This window comes from Mobula hypostoma, chromosome 10, assembly GCF_963921235.1.
Source record: "Mobula hypostoma chromosome 10, sMobHyp1.1, whole genome shotgun sequence".
NCBI lineage: Eukaryota > Metazoa > Chordata > Chondrichthyes > Myliobatiformes > Myliobatidae > Mobula > Mobula hypostoma.
In genome coordinates, this window is record NC_086106.1 from 3,590,001 (window position 1) to 3,607,425 (window position 17,425).

General features: G+C 48.8%; 1 protein-coding gene across 3 annotated transcripts in view; it reads right to left on the reverse strand.

Annotated features, from left to right (window-relative positions):
- The window catches only part of LOC134352608 (sphingolipid delta(4)-desaturase/C4-monooxygenase DES2-like), a 40,210-nt gene that overhangs the window by 2,560 nt on the left and 20,225 nt on the right, over nucleotides 1-17,425 (reverse strand). For 2 of the 3 annotated variants that reach the window (XM_063059902.1, XM_063059903.1), the window contains exon 2: nucleotides 902-1,644. In XM_063059902.1, coding sequence (XP_062915972.1) covers nucleotides 902-1,644 — 743 coding nt within the window. Of the gene's footprint in view, nucleotides 1-901; nucleotides 1,645-5,759; nucleotides 5,930-17,425 lie in introns of all 3 variants that reach the window. The other variant, XM_063059904.1, reaches the window with a different exon arrangement.

Sequence of the window (17,425 nt, forward strand, 5' to 3'; positions counted from 1 at the left end):
TACTTCCGGTGGTCTCTGTATACAGTGTTCCCGCCATGCCGTACGGGTTGTGAAAGCCTCAGTATATGCATAACGGTTTTGCCCTTCGAGATAAAGTTGTTTCTTTGGCTATGAAGTTGTCGAGTGTGCCTTTTTCAAAGCAGAAGTTACCACAGGTATAGTATCGTAGTGTTCAGGTTAACACCATTACAGCGCTTGCAACCCAGGTTCATTTCTGCCGCGGTCTGTAAGGGGTTTGTATGTTCTCCCTGTAACCGTGTGGGTTTCCTCTGGGGCTCAGCCTTCCTCCCACATCCCAAAGATATACAGGATAGGAGGTTACACAAACAACAGGAATTCTGCAGATGCTGGAAATTCAAGCAACACACATCAAAGTTGCTGGTGAACGCAGCAGGCCAGGCAGCATCTCTAGGAGGAGGTAGAGTTGACGTTTCAGGCCGAGGCCCTTCGTCAGGATAGGAGGTTAGTTGTTCTCATGCGTGTAACTGGGTATCAGGGGCTTATTGGACCAAAAGGGTTACCATGACGTATGCTAGATAGAGTACACGTGGAGAAGATATTTCCTACAGTGGGGGGAGTCTAGGACCAGAGGGCACAGCATCAGAATACAAGTACGCCCCTTCAGAACAGAGATGAGGAGGAATTTCTTTAGCCAGAGGGTGGTGAATCTGTGGAATTCATTGCCACAAGTGGCTGCGGAGGCCAAGTCATTGGATATATTCAAAGCGAAGGTTGATAGGGTCTTTGTTAGTAAGGGCATCAAAGAAGAAGGCAGGACAGTGAGTTTGGGAGGGATTGAATGGTGGAGCAGGCTCGATGGGCCTGTGGGAAGGGTCAGTGGTATCTCCGAAAAGGAGCGGAGGTGCGTGGAGGGGAAGGATCCCTTGAGGTGGGCAGTTACCTGGGGCAGTTTGCTGCCGGGAATACTGGGAAAGTCGTGGTGCTCCATGTGGTAACCCACGTTGAAGGTTATCCAGTTGAGGGGTCCATAGTAGGAGTAGGTCTCGTATCCCTTCAGGAACATGTAGTGCTCGGCGATGAAGTGCCCGGAGATGGGGTGCAGGCCCATCCCCAGCATAGAGCTGGACAGCATGTAGAACACGGGCTTCAGGCCCCAGACGTGGTAGATGGCCATGTCGTAGCTCAGCTGGATGACGGCGTTGATTACCTCCATCTGGGTGATGGGCTTGGGGTTGACGTAGAGGGGCCTCAGGATGTAAAGCAGCGGCTGTACGACCAGCCAGAGCACCTTGCGGGCCGGGGTGCGGAAGAAGCAGGCCTCGAAGTCGGTGGGCACGTCGACGTCAAGCCCGTCTCCACCCAGGTACCGGTGGTGGTCTATGTGGTACTTCTTGAAGGAGGCGGAGTAGGGCATGCCGATGGGCAGGTTGGCAAAGATGGCGAACCAGCGGTTCCACTTGGCATCCTTGTTGCCGAAGGCCACGTTGTGGGAGATGTCGTGGATGGCCAGGGTCAGGGAGTGGTTGACGCTGCCACCCACCACGTACGCCCAGAACAGCAGCCACTTCCAGGGCAGGTCCTTCACCAGGTAACAGGAGGCGACCTGAAAGAGCACCATCGCCGTGACTATCCACTTCAGGTGGGGATCTGGGCCCATCAGTGACTTAATCTCCGGGTGCTTGGCTGTAAGAAGCAAGAGAGCGACAATCAGGTTTCAGCAAGAGTCATGACTTCTCAAATTTCCACATGCTATTAGGCTATTCGGCCCATCGAGTCTGTTCTGCCATTTCATCATGGCTGATCCATTTTTCCTCTCAGCCCCAATCTCCTGCCTCCTCCCCCTATCCCTCCATGCCCTGACTAATCAAGAATCTATCAGCCTCTGCCTTAAATATACCCAATGACTTGGCCTCCACAGCTGCCTGTGACAACAAATTCCACAGATTCTCTACCCTCTGCCTAAAGAAAACCCTTATCTCCGTTTTAAATGGATGTCCTTTATTCTGAGGCTGTGTCCTCTGGTCTTAGACTCTCCCACCATGGGAAACTTCCACTCTATCGAGGTCTTTCAATATTCGAGATGTTTCAATAAGAATTCCCCCCCCCCCATTCTGCTAAATTCCAGCGAGTACAGGCCCAGAGCCAACAAGCACGCTTCATATGATAACCCTTCATTTCCAGAGTCATTCTCGTGATCCTGCTATAGATTCTGATGTCATCAGATCCTTTTTTTTAAGATAAGGGGCCCAAAATTGCTCACAATACTCCAAGTGAGCCCATCGATTCTGCTCTGCATTTCCATGACGACTGATCTTTTCTTCCCTCACCCCCATTTTCCTGCCTTTTCCCAGTAAATCCCTCACCAGTTGAGAACCTATCAACCTCTGCCAGTGACTTGCCCTCCGCAGCCGCCTGTGCCAACCCATTCCTCAGATTCACCATCCACTGGCTGGAGAAGTTCCTTCTCATCGCAGTTCTAAAGGGGTGTCCCTTTATTCTGAGGCTGTGCCCTCAGATCCCAGACTCTCCCACTATTGGCAACATCTGCTCCATATCCACTCGATCCAGAACTTTTAATGTTCGTTAGGTACTGGTATGGAGAGTGTTTGATGCTTCTGGGCCTATATATTCATCCCAACGAACTCCAGCAAGTACAGGCCCAAAGGCTTCAAACACTCACAATATGTTAAGCCTTTCATTCCCAGGATAATTCTTACGAACCTCCTCTGGACCTCTCCAGTGCCAGCACATCTTTCCCTCACAATATTCCAGACATCCCACCCTACAAAAACTGATTTCAGCGGGGTAGCGGGAGACTTCCGGGAGAGGTGAGATGTTTGCAATAGAGTAGCTCCTGAGCAGCTGGCCAGCTAGTTTAAATAACGTTAGCTACGCTAATGATCGAATGACACCAGTTAAACTCACCTCAACATGTCTTTTACAGTCTTAACCCACCATGGGCAATAGAAAAGTCACTGTTGCAAACAGTGCAGTGAGCAACACTGTCATTATTTTTGACCCCTATTAAGCAGGGGTACACTTTAGTGTAGTCTGGGGTGACGTACGTTTTATATTTTCTCTTTTTGGAACACTCTGCCATGGCGCACTCTCGCTCACACACTCTCTATCTTTCCTGGTCGCTTGTGCACTCTCTCGCTTTTTCGCTCTCTCCCTCTCAAAAAAATTGATTTCCGTGATATTGTATATAATGTGCGGGCATCAGGGAGCCACTACTAATATGCGGGAGACTCCAGGAACTTCCGGGAGAGGTGGGATGTCTGATATTCCAAATGTGGTCTTGAATACCAACAAAGCCCCCTCTATTATGGGAAGTTGGGCTGGATCTTGTACCAGTAGAGCCCCTACACACAATCCTTCATCCACAGGGCCCACTGGGAGCAGCCCACCGCGGTCGAGAGGTATCCCATGAGACAGAGTGAGCACTTTTTTTTGGCAAATGGACCTTTATCTGCCAGACCATGAGACCCCCATCCCAGAATACCTCATAGTCTTTTGTCGGTGTTACTGTTACCAAATGAGGTAAGAGATTAGCTTTCACAAACAAGAGAAGATCTGCAGGTGCTGGAAATCCAAGCAACACACACACACACACACACACACACAGACACACACACACACACAGACACACACACACACACACAGACACACACACACACACACACACACACACACACACACACACACACACACACACACACACACCCACACACACACACTGCTGGAGGAGCTCAGCAGGCCAGGCAGCTCCTGTGGGGAAAATACTCTGCCAAAGGGTCTTGGCCCGAAACGTCAACTGTACTGTTTTCCATAGAAGCTGCCTGGCCTGCTGAGTTAGCATTTTGTGTGTGTTGCAAGAGAATAGCTTTATTTGTCACGTGTACAGTGAAACATACAATGAAATGCATCAACAATCAACACAGTCTGGAGACATGCTGGCACACGGTATTGGGGGTAAGGTATTGGTGTGGATGGAGAATTGGTTGGCAGACAGGAAGCAAAGAGTGGGAATAAACGGGACCTTTTCAGAATGGCAGGCGGTGACTAGTGGGGTACCGCAAGGCTCAGTGCTGGGACCCCAGTTGTTTACAATATATATTAATGACTTGGATGAGGGAATTAAATGCAGCATCTCCAAGTTTGCGGATGACACGAAGCTGGGCGGCAGTGTTAGCTGTGAGGAGGATGCTAAGAGGATGCAGGGTGACTTGGATAGGTTAGGTCACTGGGCAAATTCATGGCAGATGCAATTTAATGTGGATAAATGTGAAGTTATCCACTTTGGTGGCAAAAATAGGAAAACAGATTATTATCTGAATGGTGGCCGATTAGGAAAAGGGGAGGTGCAACGAGACCTGGGTGTCATTATACACCAGTCATTGAAAGTGGGCATGCAGGTACAGCAGGCGGTGAAAAAGGCGAATGGTATGCTGGCATTTATAGCGAGAGGATTCAAGTACAGGAGCAGGGAGGTACTACTGCAGTTGTACAAGGCCTTGGTGAGACCACACCTGGAGTATTGTGTGCAGTTTTGGTCCCCTAATCTGAGGAAAGACATCCTTGCCATAGAGGGAGTACAAAGAAGGTTCACCAGATTGATTCCTGGGATGGCAGGACTTTCATATGAAGAAAGACTGGATGAACTGGGCTTGTACTCGTTGGAATTTAGAAGATTGAGGGGGGATCTGATTGAAACGTATAAGATCCTAAAGGGATTGGACAGGCTAGATGCAGGAAGATTGTTCCCGATGTTGGGGAAGTCCAGAACGAGGGGTCACAGTTTGAGGATAAAGGGGAAGCCTTTTAGGACCAAGATTAGGAAAAACTTCTTCACACAGAGAGTGGTGAATCTGTGGAATTCTCTGCCACAGGAAACAGTTGAGGCCAGTTCATTGGCTATATTTAAGAGGGAGTTAGATATGGCCCTTGTGGCTACGGGGATCAGGGGGTATGGAGGGAAGGCTGGGGTGGGGTTCTGAGTTGGATGATCAGCCATGATCATAATAAATGGCGGTGCAGGCTCGAAGGGCCGAATGGCCTACTCCTGCACCTATTTTCTATGTTTCTGTGTTTCTAAACCCGCAAGTGTCGCCATGTTTCTGGCATCAACATAGGTTGCCCACAGTTTAGCAAACCTGACCTGTACGTCTTTGGACTGTGGGATGAAACCGGAGCACCCAGAGGAAACCCACACGGTCACGAAGAGAGCGTCCAAACTCCTTACAGACATCAGCGGGAATTGCACCCCAATCGCTGATCGCTTTAAAGCGTTACGCTACCATGCCAACCCTAGTGCTTACTCGTTTTAAAGAAAAAAAACTAAGAAATAATTTAATACACTGAACTGAAATAACTCACTTTGCCACCTTCCTTTACGAGTGGAAGGTGGTCTCTATACATCAGACACCTGCCTGTGTGTCGGCTACGCTTTCAAACACATCACCAGCAGACCTGATTCTCAGGACCAGCGGCCTCCGGCCTGGCGTGGAACATCGGGGACTGCCTGGCCTGGAAACACCAAAGCCCAGGATTGGAAAAGCGTGCAGAGAGTGGCGAACGCAGCCCAGTCCATCACAGGCAAAGCCCTCCCCACCATCGAGTACCCTTGCACGGAAGACTGCCACAAGAAAGCAGCATCCGTCATCAAGGACCCCCACCATCCAGGCCGTGCTCTCTTCTTGCTGCCGCCATTGGTCAGGAGGTACAGGAGCCTTGGGGTCCCACACCACCAGGTTCAGGAACAGTTATTACCCCGAGCCAATGTGGAGAACTTCACTCACCTTGGCACTGAACTGACTCAATGACTTACAGGCTCACTTTCAAGAACTCTATACAACTCGTGTTCTCAGTATTTTTGTATGTGAACAGCTCGACTTCCTTTGTACGATGGGTGTTTGTCAGCACAGTTCTTCACAACTTGTATTGCATTTTGGTTTCCCCCTGTAAATACCTACAAGAAAATGAATTTCACAGTAGTGTGTGGTCTGTCGATAATAAATTTACTTTGAACTCTACATTGCAGGAGAGATTCCTGAGGATGTCACTCGAGTTTGAGGGACAGAGGTTGGGCAGGCTCCGATTGTATTCACTGGAGCGTAGATGACTGAAAGGGGATCTTATAGAGGTGTTTAAAATCAATTGCACAAGTGAAACTATATTCAAAGTACTGAGCATGGCTTTAAACCTCCCTCTGCTTTTCCAAGTAAATATATTTTATTGGAGACCTCCAGCACCACCACCATCACCGTTGTCGCCATTGTGTGCTGTGTCGTTTGATGTGGCCGTTCATAGCCTTTTCATCTTGGCAAATTTTTCTACAGAAGAGGTTTGCCATTGTCTTCTTCTGGGCAGTGTCTTTACAAGACGGGTGACCCCAGCCATTATCAATACTCTTCAGAGATTGTCTGCCTGGTGTCAGTGGTCACATGACCAGGACTTGTGATTTGCACCGTCTACTCACACGACCATCCACCACCTGCCCCCATGGCTCCATGTGACCCTGATCGGGGGCTAAGCAGGTGCTACACCTTACCCAGGGGTGACCTGCAGGCTAGCGGAGGGAAGGAGTGCCTTACACCTCCTTTGGTAGAGACGTATCTCCACCCCGTCCCCACTAAAGGAGGTGAATACAATAGAGATGTCTCCTCGTGGGTAGGAACATGAACGTACAGGGAGGTGGAGGCGGACGAGGTGATGCAAGGAGAAGAGGGAAAGATCGGAGAGGTAGAAGAAATTGATTTAGTAGCATTTTATTTACCAGTTTAATTAGCTTGTCACAACATTGTGGGCCTGTTCCTGTGCTGTGCTGAACTGTTCTATGGAGATGGTTCAAACAAGATCTAGTGTAATGATCCTGATTTGAAGGAGCTGGTCACAGAGGAAAGGGCAAATGGGTCAAGGATCTACTCACTGTAGTTTGGAAGAACATGGCCAATCTTCTCAACAAAATCTCTTCAGACTCAGGATAGAGTTAATGCTCAGAAAATAGTTCCTCTCATGGGAAAGTCCGGAACCACAGGGTATGAGTTTGCAGAGGGATCTGCAGCAGCTGGGGGAATGGGCTGGAAAATGGCAGATGGAATTCAATGCAGATGGGAGTGAGGTGTTGCTCTTTGGTAGGACCAACCAGGGTAGGCCTTGCACAGTGACTGGTAGGACACTGAGGAGTGTGGTAGAGCATAGGGATCTGGGAATACAGGTCCATAATTCATTGAAAGTGGCATCACAGGTAGACAGGGTTGTAAAGAAAGCTTTTGGCACATTGGTCTTCATAAATCAAAGTACTTTGTGCAGGAGTTGACATGTTATGTTGAAGTTGTATAAGGCGTTGGTGAGGCCTATATTGGAGTATTGTTTGCAGTTTTGGTCACCTACCTATGTGAAAGATGTAAACGAGGTTGAAAGGGTGCAGAGAAAATTTACAAGGATGTTGCTAGAACTGGGGGACCTGAGTTATAAGGAAAGACTGGATAGGTTAGGGCTGTATTCTTTAGAACATAGACGACTGAGGGGAGGTTTGATAGAGGTATACAAAATTATGAGGGGCATAGATGGGGAAAATGCAAGCAGGCTTTTTCCCACTGAGACTGGGTGGGACAACAACTGGAGGTCATGGGTTAAGGGTGAAAGGTGAGAAGTTTAAGGGGAACATGAACTGAAAACTTCTTCACACAGATGGTTGTAAGACTGTGGAATGAACTGCCAGCGGAACGTGCAAGCTCCATTTCAATGTTTAAGAGAACTTTGGATAGGTACATTGATGGGAGGGGAAGGGAGGGCTATGGTCTGGGTGCAGGTCGATGGGAGTAGGCAGCTTAAATAGTTTGGCATGGACTAGATGGGCTGAAGGGCCTGTTTCTGGGCTGTACTTCTCTATGCCTCTATGATGTCAGGGGAAAGGACGCCCAAGTGAGAAGAATGTTTCCTCTGGGGGACATCTTCCCTCAGAAGGGTGCGTAACTGAGTCCTTGGCGATATTTGAGATGGATCAACTCCAATCAGTAAGAGAATCGAGGGTTTCAGAAAATGTAGATGTGAGGAATGCCAGATCAGCCACAATTTGAAGGGCTGAATGGCCTTCTGTTTCTCCCGGCAGCCCAAATGAACCAGATAGGATTCTGAGATTTAAGCAGCAGTTTAGTTATGGGATTTGGTCTCTCATTCACCAATCACTCGAGCCTTCTGGATTAGCGGTCCTGTCACAGAGCATTTACGCGGAACAGCTGACCAGTCGTGGAGTGTGTCACCAACAGGCGGTACTGACCAGAGTAACAATTTCCTCCACCGGAGGCAACCTCTTGGGTACCGAGGTCAACACCGGCAACTGTTGTGGACAGCCTTCGCGTCCTCAGTGTCTCAGGTTTCCATGGGCATCTGGAGGAGCAATGGAGACACAGGCCCTTCAGACCACCAACCTGTGCCAACCTTCAAAAGCCTATTTTCACCAATCCCAGTTATTCTCCCCAGATTCTCATTAATTCCACCCCCCCAAAATACACCCTATCACAGGCGGTAATTATTAGCCCAGCAACCTACATCTTTTTGGCACAAGATCGTAGGGCGAACATGACAGCACCAGAGGTCAGGACTAATCCCAGGTCACTAGAGCTGTGAGTGGCATCTGCTCGTGAGGTTTAGTGATAATTCGGATCACTGTACCAAGTTTCTGCCTTCCTTAGAATCCCAAACAACTTCAAGGTGCCTCGCTATCCCGTTTCAGCGCCGTATCTCTCACGGACCCAACTAGAGTGCAGACACAATTTACTGATTGCTCTAACCCTCTTTTCAATCTTCCTTCCTTCCAGTGGTCTCCCCGTCGGTGTGGAAGATAAGCAGGAAGCCTTTTTCCCCTCTCATCACCTCACCTCGAGAGCCAAACACAAGCCAAGCTCAGCCATCAAACTGTAGTCAGCAGACTGCACGAACCCACATGTGTACCAGGAGGCTGAGGTCTCCAAACCATCCTCCATGCCTTCACTGCAACAGACAAGAGAATGGGCTTGCATTAAACACATAATGGACTGAAGGGCCTTTTTCATCCATCCCCACTTTTGTTTTTGGTATGTCATCCAAGACCAGCCAGGGTAGGCCTTACACAGTGAACAGTGGTGCTGTTGTAGAACAAAGCAATCTGGGAATACAGGTCCACAGCTCATTAAAAATGGCGTCACAGGTAGGCTGGGTTGTAAAGAAAGCTTTTGACACATTTGCCTTCATAATTCAAAGTATTGAGGGTGGAAGATGGGAGGTTCTATTGATGTTGTATCATACATTGATGAGGCCTAATTTGAAGGATTGTGTGCAGTTTTAGTCACCTACCTACAGGAAAGCTGTAAATATATTTGAAAGAGTACAGAGAAAAATTACAAGGATGTTGCTGGGACTGTTGGACCTGAATTATAAGGAAAGACTGAATAGGTTAGAACGTAGAAGATTGAAAGGAGATTTGATAGAGGCGTACAAAAGTGAGGGGTAAATGGAAGCAGGCTTTTTCCACAGAGTTTCAGTGACACTACAACCAGAGGTCATGGGTTAAGGGTGAAAGGTAAAGTGTTTAAAAGGAACACAAGGGGGAGCTTCTTCACTCAGAGGGCGATGAGAGTGTGGAACGAGCTGCCAGCACAACTAGTGCACGTGACCTCGATTTCAACGTTAAAAAAAGTTTGGATAGGTACATGGATGGTAGGGGTATGGAGGGCTATGGTCCTGGTGCAGTTTGGCATGGACTAGATGGGCCGAAGGGCCTGTTTCTGTGTTGTACCTGACTATGACTCTTGCAAATATAGTGGAGAGCATTCTGACTGGTTGCCTGGCATGGACGCTCCAATGGCAGAGGCTGCAGAAGGATAGTGAAGACTCAGTCAGCTCCATCACAGGCCCAATCCTCCCCCCGGCTGTGGACACCTTCAACAGGCAGTGCCCTAAGATCATCATCATCATCAAGTGCCATGTCCAATGATGTGGGTGATCATGGTCTTTCCATGGCCATGATCGCTCTCGGAAAACTTTCCTGCAGAAGTGGTTTGCCTTTGCCGCCTTCTGAGCAGTGTCTTTACAAGATGGGTGACCATCAGCCATTATCAATACTCTTCAGAGGTTGTCTGCCTGGTGTCAGTGGACACGTAACCAGGACTTGTGATCTGCACCGGCTGCTCCCATGGCCTCACGTGACCCTGATCGGGGGCTAAGCAGGTGCTACACCTTGCCGAAGGGTGACCTGCAGGCTAGCGGAGGGAAGGAGTGACTTGCACCTCCTTTGGTAGAGACGTATCTCCACCCCTCTACCAGTCAAGAAGATGACGTCCATTATTAAAGACGCTTGCCATCTGGAGCATGCCCAATTCACACTACTGACATCAGGGAGGGAGGGACAGGAGCCTGAAGACCCATACCCAGTGATCTAAAACCAGCTTTTTGCCTTACACCATCAGGTTTCGAAATTGATCCATGAACATTATTATAAACACAAGAGATTCTGCAGATGCTGGAAATCCAGAGCAATGCACACAAAATGCTGGAGGAACTCAGCAGGCCAGGCAGCGTCCATGGAGAGGAATAAACAGTTGACATTTTGGGCCTAAACCCTTCATCGGGACACATGGTTTAGGTCCAGATACCTGCAACGGTGTCGGCCTGAAACACTGACTGTTCATTCCCCTCTGTAGATGCTGCCTGACCTGCTGAGTTCCTCCAGCATTTTGTGTGTGTTGCCCGGTTTCAGTATCTGTCTTTTTCACTATTATTTATTTAAGGTAACTTGAGTTTTTATGTCTTGAACTGTGCTACTGCTGCAGATTTCCTGACATAACATCAGTGGTATTAAATTTGATTCTGGTGCTGCCCAATTCAGTCAGCTCCATCATGGGCACCAGCCTCCGTAGTATCCAGGACATCTTCAAGGAGCGATGTCTCAAAAAGGCGGCGTCCATCATTAAGGACCCCCACCACCCAGGACATGCCCTCTTCTCATTGTTACCATCAGGGAGGAGGTACGGGAGCCTGAAGACACACACTCAATGATTCAGGAACAGCTTCTTCCCCTCTGCCACCTGGTTTCTGAATGGACACTGAACCCATGAACACCACCTCACTACATTTTTTCTCTTTTTGCACGATTTATTTTAACTTTTTATACACTCACTGTAAATTACAGTTTTTACTATTACTGCCGCCGCTAAACAAATTTCATGACACTTGCCGATGATATTAAATCTGATCCCCACCCACCCCTCAGCCCAACTCGCGGTATACAGGACAAGGTCCTGGTCGGTGGGGACCACCAGTCATATTTTGGGAGCCTCACAAGAGTTTTTTGAAATTTCCCACCACCTTCAACACTGGCACAGGATGTACAAACACTGACACGGCCCCCGGTCGCCCGAGGAACAGAATGTTTTGTTTTATGTGGGGACACTGTGGAGCTGGCCCCCAGCCCTTCGAGCCCCTATCCACTCCAGCTCCAGCAACCCCCGACAATCCTGATTTTACTCTGACCTAATCGCAGGACAATCGATCATGACTAATTAACCTACCCAGTACATTTTTGGACTGTGGGAGGAAACCGAGAACCTGGGAAAAACCCATATATTCCACGGGGAGGACGTACAGACTTCTGATAGGTATTGCCATATTTGAACTCTGAGCTGTAATAACATCACACTAACCACTCCCTCAACACCTAAAGGTATTCCTTAAAACCTGTTTAGCAAACCTTTGTCTAGATAACATCTTCCATGGCTAAACCTCAAAGTTTTAATTTAGATTATGAGGACATGCAGTCCTCTTTTATTGTCATTTAGTAATGCATGCATTAAGGAATGATACATTATTTCTTCTGGTGTGATATCACAAAACACAGGACTGAAAAAACTGACAAAACTACATAATTATAACATATTTTAAAAACGCAAACAACAGGAATTCTGCAGATGCTGGAAATTCAAGCAACACACATCAAAGTTGCTGGTGAACGCAGCAGGCCAGGCAGCATCTCTAGGAAGAGGGCCTGCTGCATTCACCAGCAACTTTGATGTGTGTAATTATACATATAGTTACAAACAGTGTAACAATACCGTAACTTGATGAAAAAGTCCGTGAGCACAGTAAAGTTCAAAGTCTCTAATGCCCCACATCTCACGCAGACGGGAGAAGGAAGAAAAACTCTCCCTGCCATGCTGACCACAATCCGACTCTGAGTCATCCGAAAACTTCGAGCTCTGATCAGCTCTCTGACACCGAGTACGGAGTGCCATCTCTGCTGAATGATTCAACCTCCTTCTCGGTCGCCAAAAGCAGGCAAGGCCGGGGATTTTGAGGCCTACCCTCCAAAAGATTCCCCACCACACAGTAACGACAGCAGCGAACGGGCGTTTCAGAAATTTCTCCAGATGTTCCTCTGTGCTTTCACGTCCATTCTCCATCAAATCAGAATTGTCCTCGGCCCCTATTTAACAGATACGTTATCATTTTTCACCGGAGGGCTGCGCACAGGCAGGCGCACTGCCATCTTCTCCTCCCGCCGAATTTACGTGGTAATTGTGAAATGCCAGAGGATATTGTAGTGTTAGAGATGCAATAAATATATATTGTTATTCAGGAGTGATCCAAGTTAGTACATCACATCAGTTACCAACTTCCTGAGAGTGATCTCTGCTCCCTGTACGTGAAGCAGATATCTCTGTACAACAGGCACCTAAAGCTCTGGAGAGATATCAGAAACTCGGCCTTTGCCAATCACGACAAAGCCCCTGTGAGGAAAAGCAAGCCGGTGCTGATGTCCCTTCACAGGCTGACGTCCCCAGCACCGGGACACTGATCATAAAGCCTCTACTTCCTCAAGTCCCTGTTGACCCTCACCAGTTTTTACAGAATCTGTTATCTCATTCAGTTTTATTTCGAGATACAACATGGAATAGGCCCTTCCAGCCCAGTGTGCCGCACATCCCAGCAATCCCCCGATTTGACCCTAGCCTAGTCACGGGGCAATTTACAATGACTGATTAACCTACTAATCGGTACGTATTTAGACTGTGGGAGGAAACTGGAGCACCCGGAGGAAACCCACACGGTCACAGGGGGAATGTTTAAACTGCTTACAGATGGTGCTGGAATTAATCTCCGGAACACCCTGAGCCGTAATGATGCCATGCTAACTGCCACACTACTATGGTGCCTTTGCCGTTTCTGCCCACTCGATCTTTGCCCCTATCGAGTCACCTCTCATCCTCCCCCTAGACAGATGCATTAAAGGGTAGGGTGCATTGTTCTGATGGATTTGAATTGGGGGTTCCCAACCGTTTTTACGGTTAACTGAGGGCCAGGTTGGGAACCCCCGATTTAGAGATGACAAAAACAGGAGTTTCAAACTGAACATGGAGTAGATGGGCTGAATGGCCGATTTTCATTCTACACAATTGCACATGGTGGAGCAAACTTGTAATTGCATTTGAAAGACCCGCCTGAGTTTCAGTAGCCCTGCCGGTCCATTCGTTCATTATGCGTCATGTCGCATGACGTGGGCGATCATGGTCTTTCTATGATCGTGGTTGTTCTTGACAGGAGCGGTTTGCCATCGCCGCCTTCCGGGCAGTGTCTTTACAAGACGAGAGACCCCAGCCATTATCAATACTCTTCAGAGATTGTCTGCCTGGTGTCAGTGGTCACATAACCAGGACTTGTGATCTACACCGGCTGCTCATACGACCATCCACCACCTGCCCCCATGGCTTCACGTGACCCTGGTCGGTGGGGGTGGGTTAAGCCCGAGGGTGACCTGCAGCCTAGCAGAGGGAAGGAGCGTCTTACACCTCCTTTGTAGAGACGTATCCCCACCCCACCACCCAAGCCCTGCAGAAGCTTTTCCAGATGTACCACTGACCATCACCAATTTTTGCAGCTGCACCTTTGACATTCAACAATTTTTTTAAATAAAGGGTTCTCCTCCAATTCTCTTCTCCTCCCTCTGGCTCCCCTCCTTCATCTTCTCCCATGGTCCGCTCTCCTCTCCTATCAGATTCATCCCTCCTCATTCCTTTGCCTCTCCCACCCATTCACCTTCTGGCTTCTCACTTCACCTCCCCTCCCCACCGTCCCCCTCACCAGGTCTCGCCTATCAGCTACCAACGTCTACTGCTTCCTCTCCCTCTTCTCTTCTTTCCCTGGCTTCTGCCCGCTTCCTTTCCAGTCCCGACGAAGGCTCTTGGCCTGAGACGTTGACCGCCGCGATGTTGCTCCTCCACCCTGAGAGTGGCCTCAATGTGGCAAGAGAGGAGGCCGTGGACCGGCATGTCAGAACAGGAATGCGGATAGCAATGAAAATGGTTGTCCACCAGCAAATTCTGCTTTTGGCAAATGGAGCAGAGGCCCTCGACGAGGCAGTCCCCCAGTTTACGAGTTTCACCAACGTAGAGCTGGCTGCAATGTAGGAGGAGTCGTCTGACTGGAGAGGGCAGTGGACCATGGGACAAGGGGGAGGTGATGGGTAGACGAGAAGAAGAGAAGGGGTAAGAGGGAAGCAAGAATAGAGGATAGGAAATGAGAGACAGGGGAGGGAGGACTTGCTGGAAGTTAGAGAAATCGATGTTTTATGCCATCATAGATTGTGTCTGACCAGTGGAGAGGGAAGATGGGGGATACAGACACACACACGCATTCTCACACACACACACTCTCTCTCTCTCTCTCTCTCTCTCTCTCTCACACACACACACGCATGCATGCACGCACGCACCAGTTAGACAGGTTTACCCACTGATATTTTAAACCAGGAGGCGAAAGCAACAATTTGTAGCTTGTTTCCCAAACAGAAGATAAAACTAGTCAAGCAGGTACGGCAGAAATCATTACCGGAGCTGTTCATTGGGCAATGAATCATCTGTCAGAATTAACCCAGACGCCGAGATCTCATCCTGCCACCCAACAATGTATATAGCGTCCTGACGAAGGGTCTTGGCCCGAAACACCGACTGTACCTCTTCCTAGAGATGCTGCCTGGCCTGCTGCGTTCAATGTGTGTTGCTTGAATTTCCAGCATCTGCAGAATTCCTCGTGTTTAATGTATATAGTTCACCTCCATGTGAGGAATTGGTCCTCAAGACTAAAGTTTAAAGATTATTTTTATTTATCAAAAGTACACAGAATCGTACAGTGAAATGTGTAGTTTGTGGTAATGATCAACGCAGTTGGAGATGTGCTGGGCACGGCCCACGAGGGTCAGCTCACTGCCACCGTCAACACAGCGTGCCCACAACTTACTAACCCTAACCCGCAGGTCTGTGGAGTGTGGGAGGAAACCCGTGTAGTCACGGGGAGAGCGTACAGGCAGTGGCGGGAATTGAATCCCTGACTGCAGGCGTAGGAGCGGAACTGCGTCTTTCTGCTCCTTCGTTTGTTTATTTATTCGGAGCGTGGGTTCCCAAACTTTTTTTTTAACGCCATAGACCCATACCAAGTTAGAGAGACAGCGTGGTAACAGTCCCTTCAAGCCCAACGAGGCCGTGCGTCCAACTACACCCAAATATGACTTAAACCTACGCCCTTGCACTGTGGGAGGAAACCCACACAGTCACGGGGAGAACGTACAAACTCCTTACAAGACAGCAGTGGGAAATGAAGACTGATCTACCGAACGCTGTAAAGTGTTCACGCGACCGCGTACTCCACTCCACTTCACAGTTAGCACATAAGATCTGACCTCCAGATCAAGCCAGACTGTTCCAGAATTTTTACTGAAATCTACCTGGCGAAGCAAAGAGCCACATTCTGCCTATTAAAAAAAAGTAGGGCAAATTAATTCAATTAGCAATGTCTGAAAACCACTGCAAAAACAAACAGTTAAGAACAACCCGGGTCACACAGACTGCGAGACCGCTTTGCTGAACACCTACGCTCTGTACGCCAGAGAAAGCAGGATCTCCCGGTGGCCACACATTTTAATTCCACGTCCCGTTCCCATTCTGACATGTCTATCCACGGCCTCCTCTACTGTCAAGATGAAGCCACACTCAGGTTGGAGGAACAACACCTTATATTCCGTCTGGGTAGCCTCCAACCTGATGGCATGAACATTGACTTCTCTAACTTCCGCTAATGCCCCACCTCCCCCTCGTACCCCATCCGTTATTTATTTATATACACACATTCTTTCTCTCTCTCTCCTTATTCTCCCTCTGTCCCTCTGACTATACCCCTTGCCCATCCTCTGGGTTTCCCCCCACCCCTTTTCCTTCTCCCTGGGCCTCCTGTCCCATGATCCTCTCATATCCTTTTGCCAATCACCTGTCCAGCTCTTGGCTCCATCCCTCCCCCTCCTGTCTTCTCCTATCATTTCGGATCTCCCCCTCCCCCTCCCACTTTCAAATCTCTTACTAGCTCTTCCTTCAGTTAGTCCTGACGAAGGGTCTCGGCCCGAAACATTGACTGTACTTCTTCCTAGAGATGCTGCCTGGCCTGCTGTGTTCACCAGCAACTTTGATGTGTGTTGCTTGAAATTCCAGCATCTGCAGATTTCCTCGTGTTTGCACGGTTAAGACCAAGTACCACCAGGCTAAAAGGCAGCTTCTATCCTGTTGTTATCAGACTCTTGAACGGACTATCCTTACAATGAAAACAAACTTTAGGTCCTCGTATTCTTCCTCATTGTGGCCCTTACAGAATCATCATTATTATGTGCCTTTTGTATGACGTGGGCGATTGTAGTCGGAAAGTCTTGTACAGGCTGAATTAAGGCAGTGGGGCCCAGGTCCCAGAGCATGCCAGAGTGACTGAACCCAATGTTTGGACGATGACTTAAGTGCTAGGTCAAACTGGAAAGGACGGGCCCAGGCCTCAGAGCCTATCGAGTAGACTGAACCCAATGTTTGGACGATGACTTAAGTGCTAGGTCAAACTGGAAAGGACGGGCCCAGGCCTCAGAGCCTATCGAGTAGACTGAACCCAATGTTTGGACGATGACTTAAGTGCTAGGTCAAACTGGAAAGGACGGGCCCAGGCCTCAGAGCCTATCGAGTAGACTGAACCCAATGTTTGGACGATGACTTAAGTGCTAGCTCAAACTGGAAAGGATGGGCCCAGGCCTCAGAGCCTATCGAGTAGACTGAACCCAATGTTTGGACGATGACTTAAGTGCTAGCTCAAACTGGAAAGGACGGGCCCAGGCCTCAGAGCCTATCGAGGAGACTGAACCCAATGTTTGGCTGACAGTTCAGGCACCAGGCCAGATGGAAACAGTCAGGGTGTCGGGGCCCGAGGTGAGGGTCGGGCCAGTTCAGCTCACTGCTCCATTCTGCGCTGAACTTTTCTCAATGTCCTCCCCAGTTCCTTGCGAAAAGAGTCTGTTCTTGCCCATCCCTAATCGCTCAGGAGTGTGTAGGTGAGTCACTTTCTTAAAGCAGTACATTCGCTCCATTAGACAAAGCAGTGTACTTTGGACTGCCTAAGTCACTGGAAT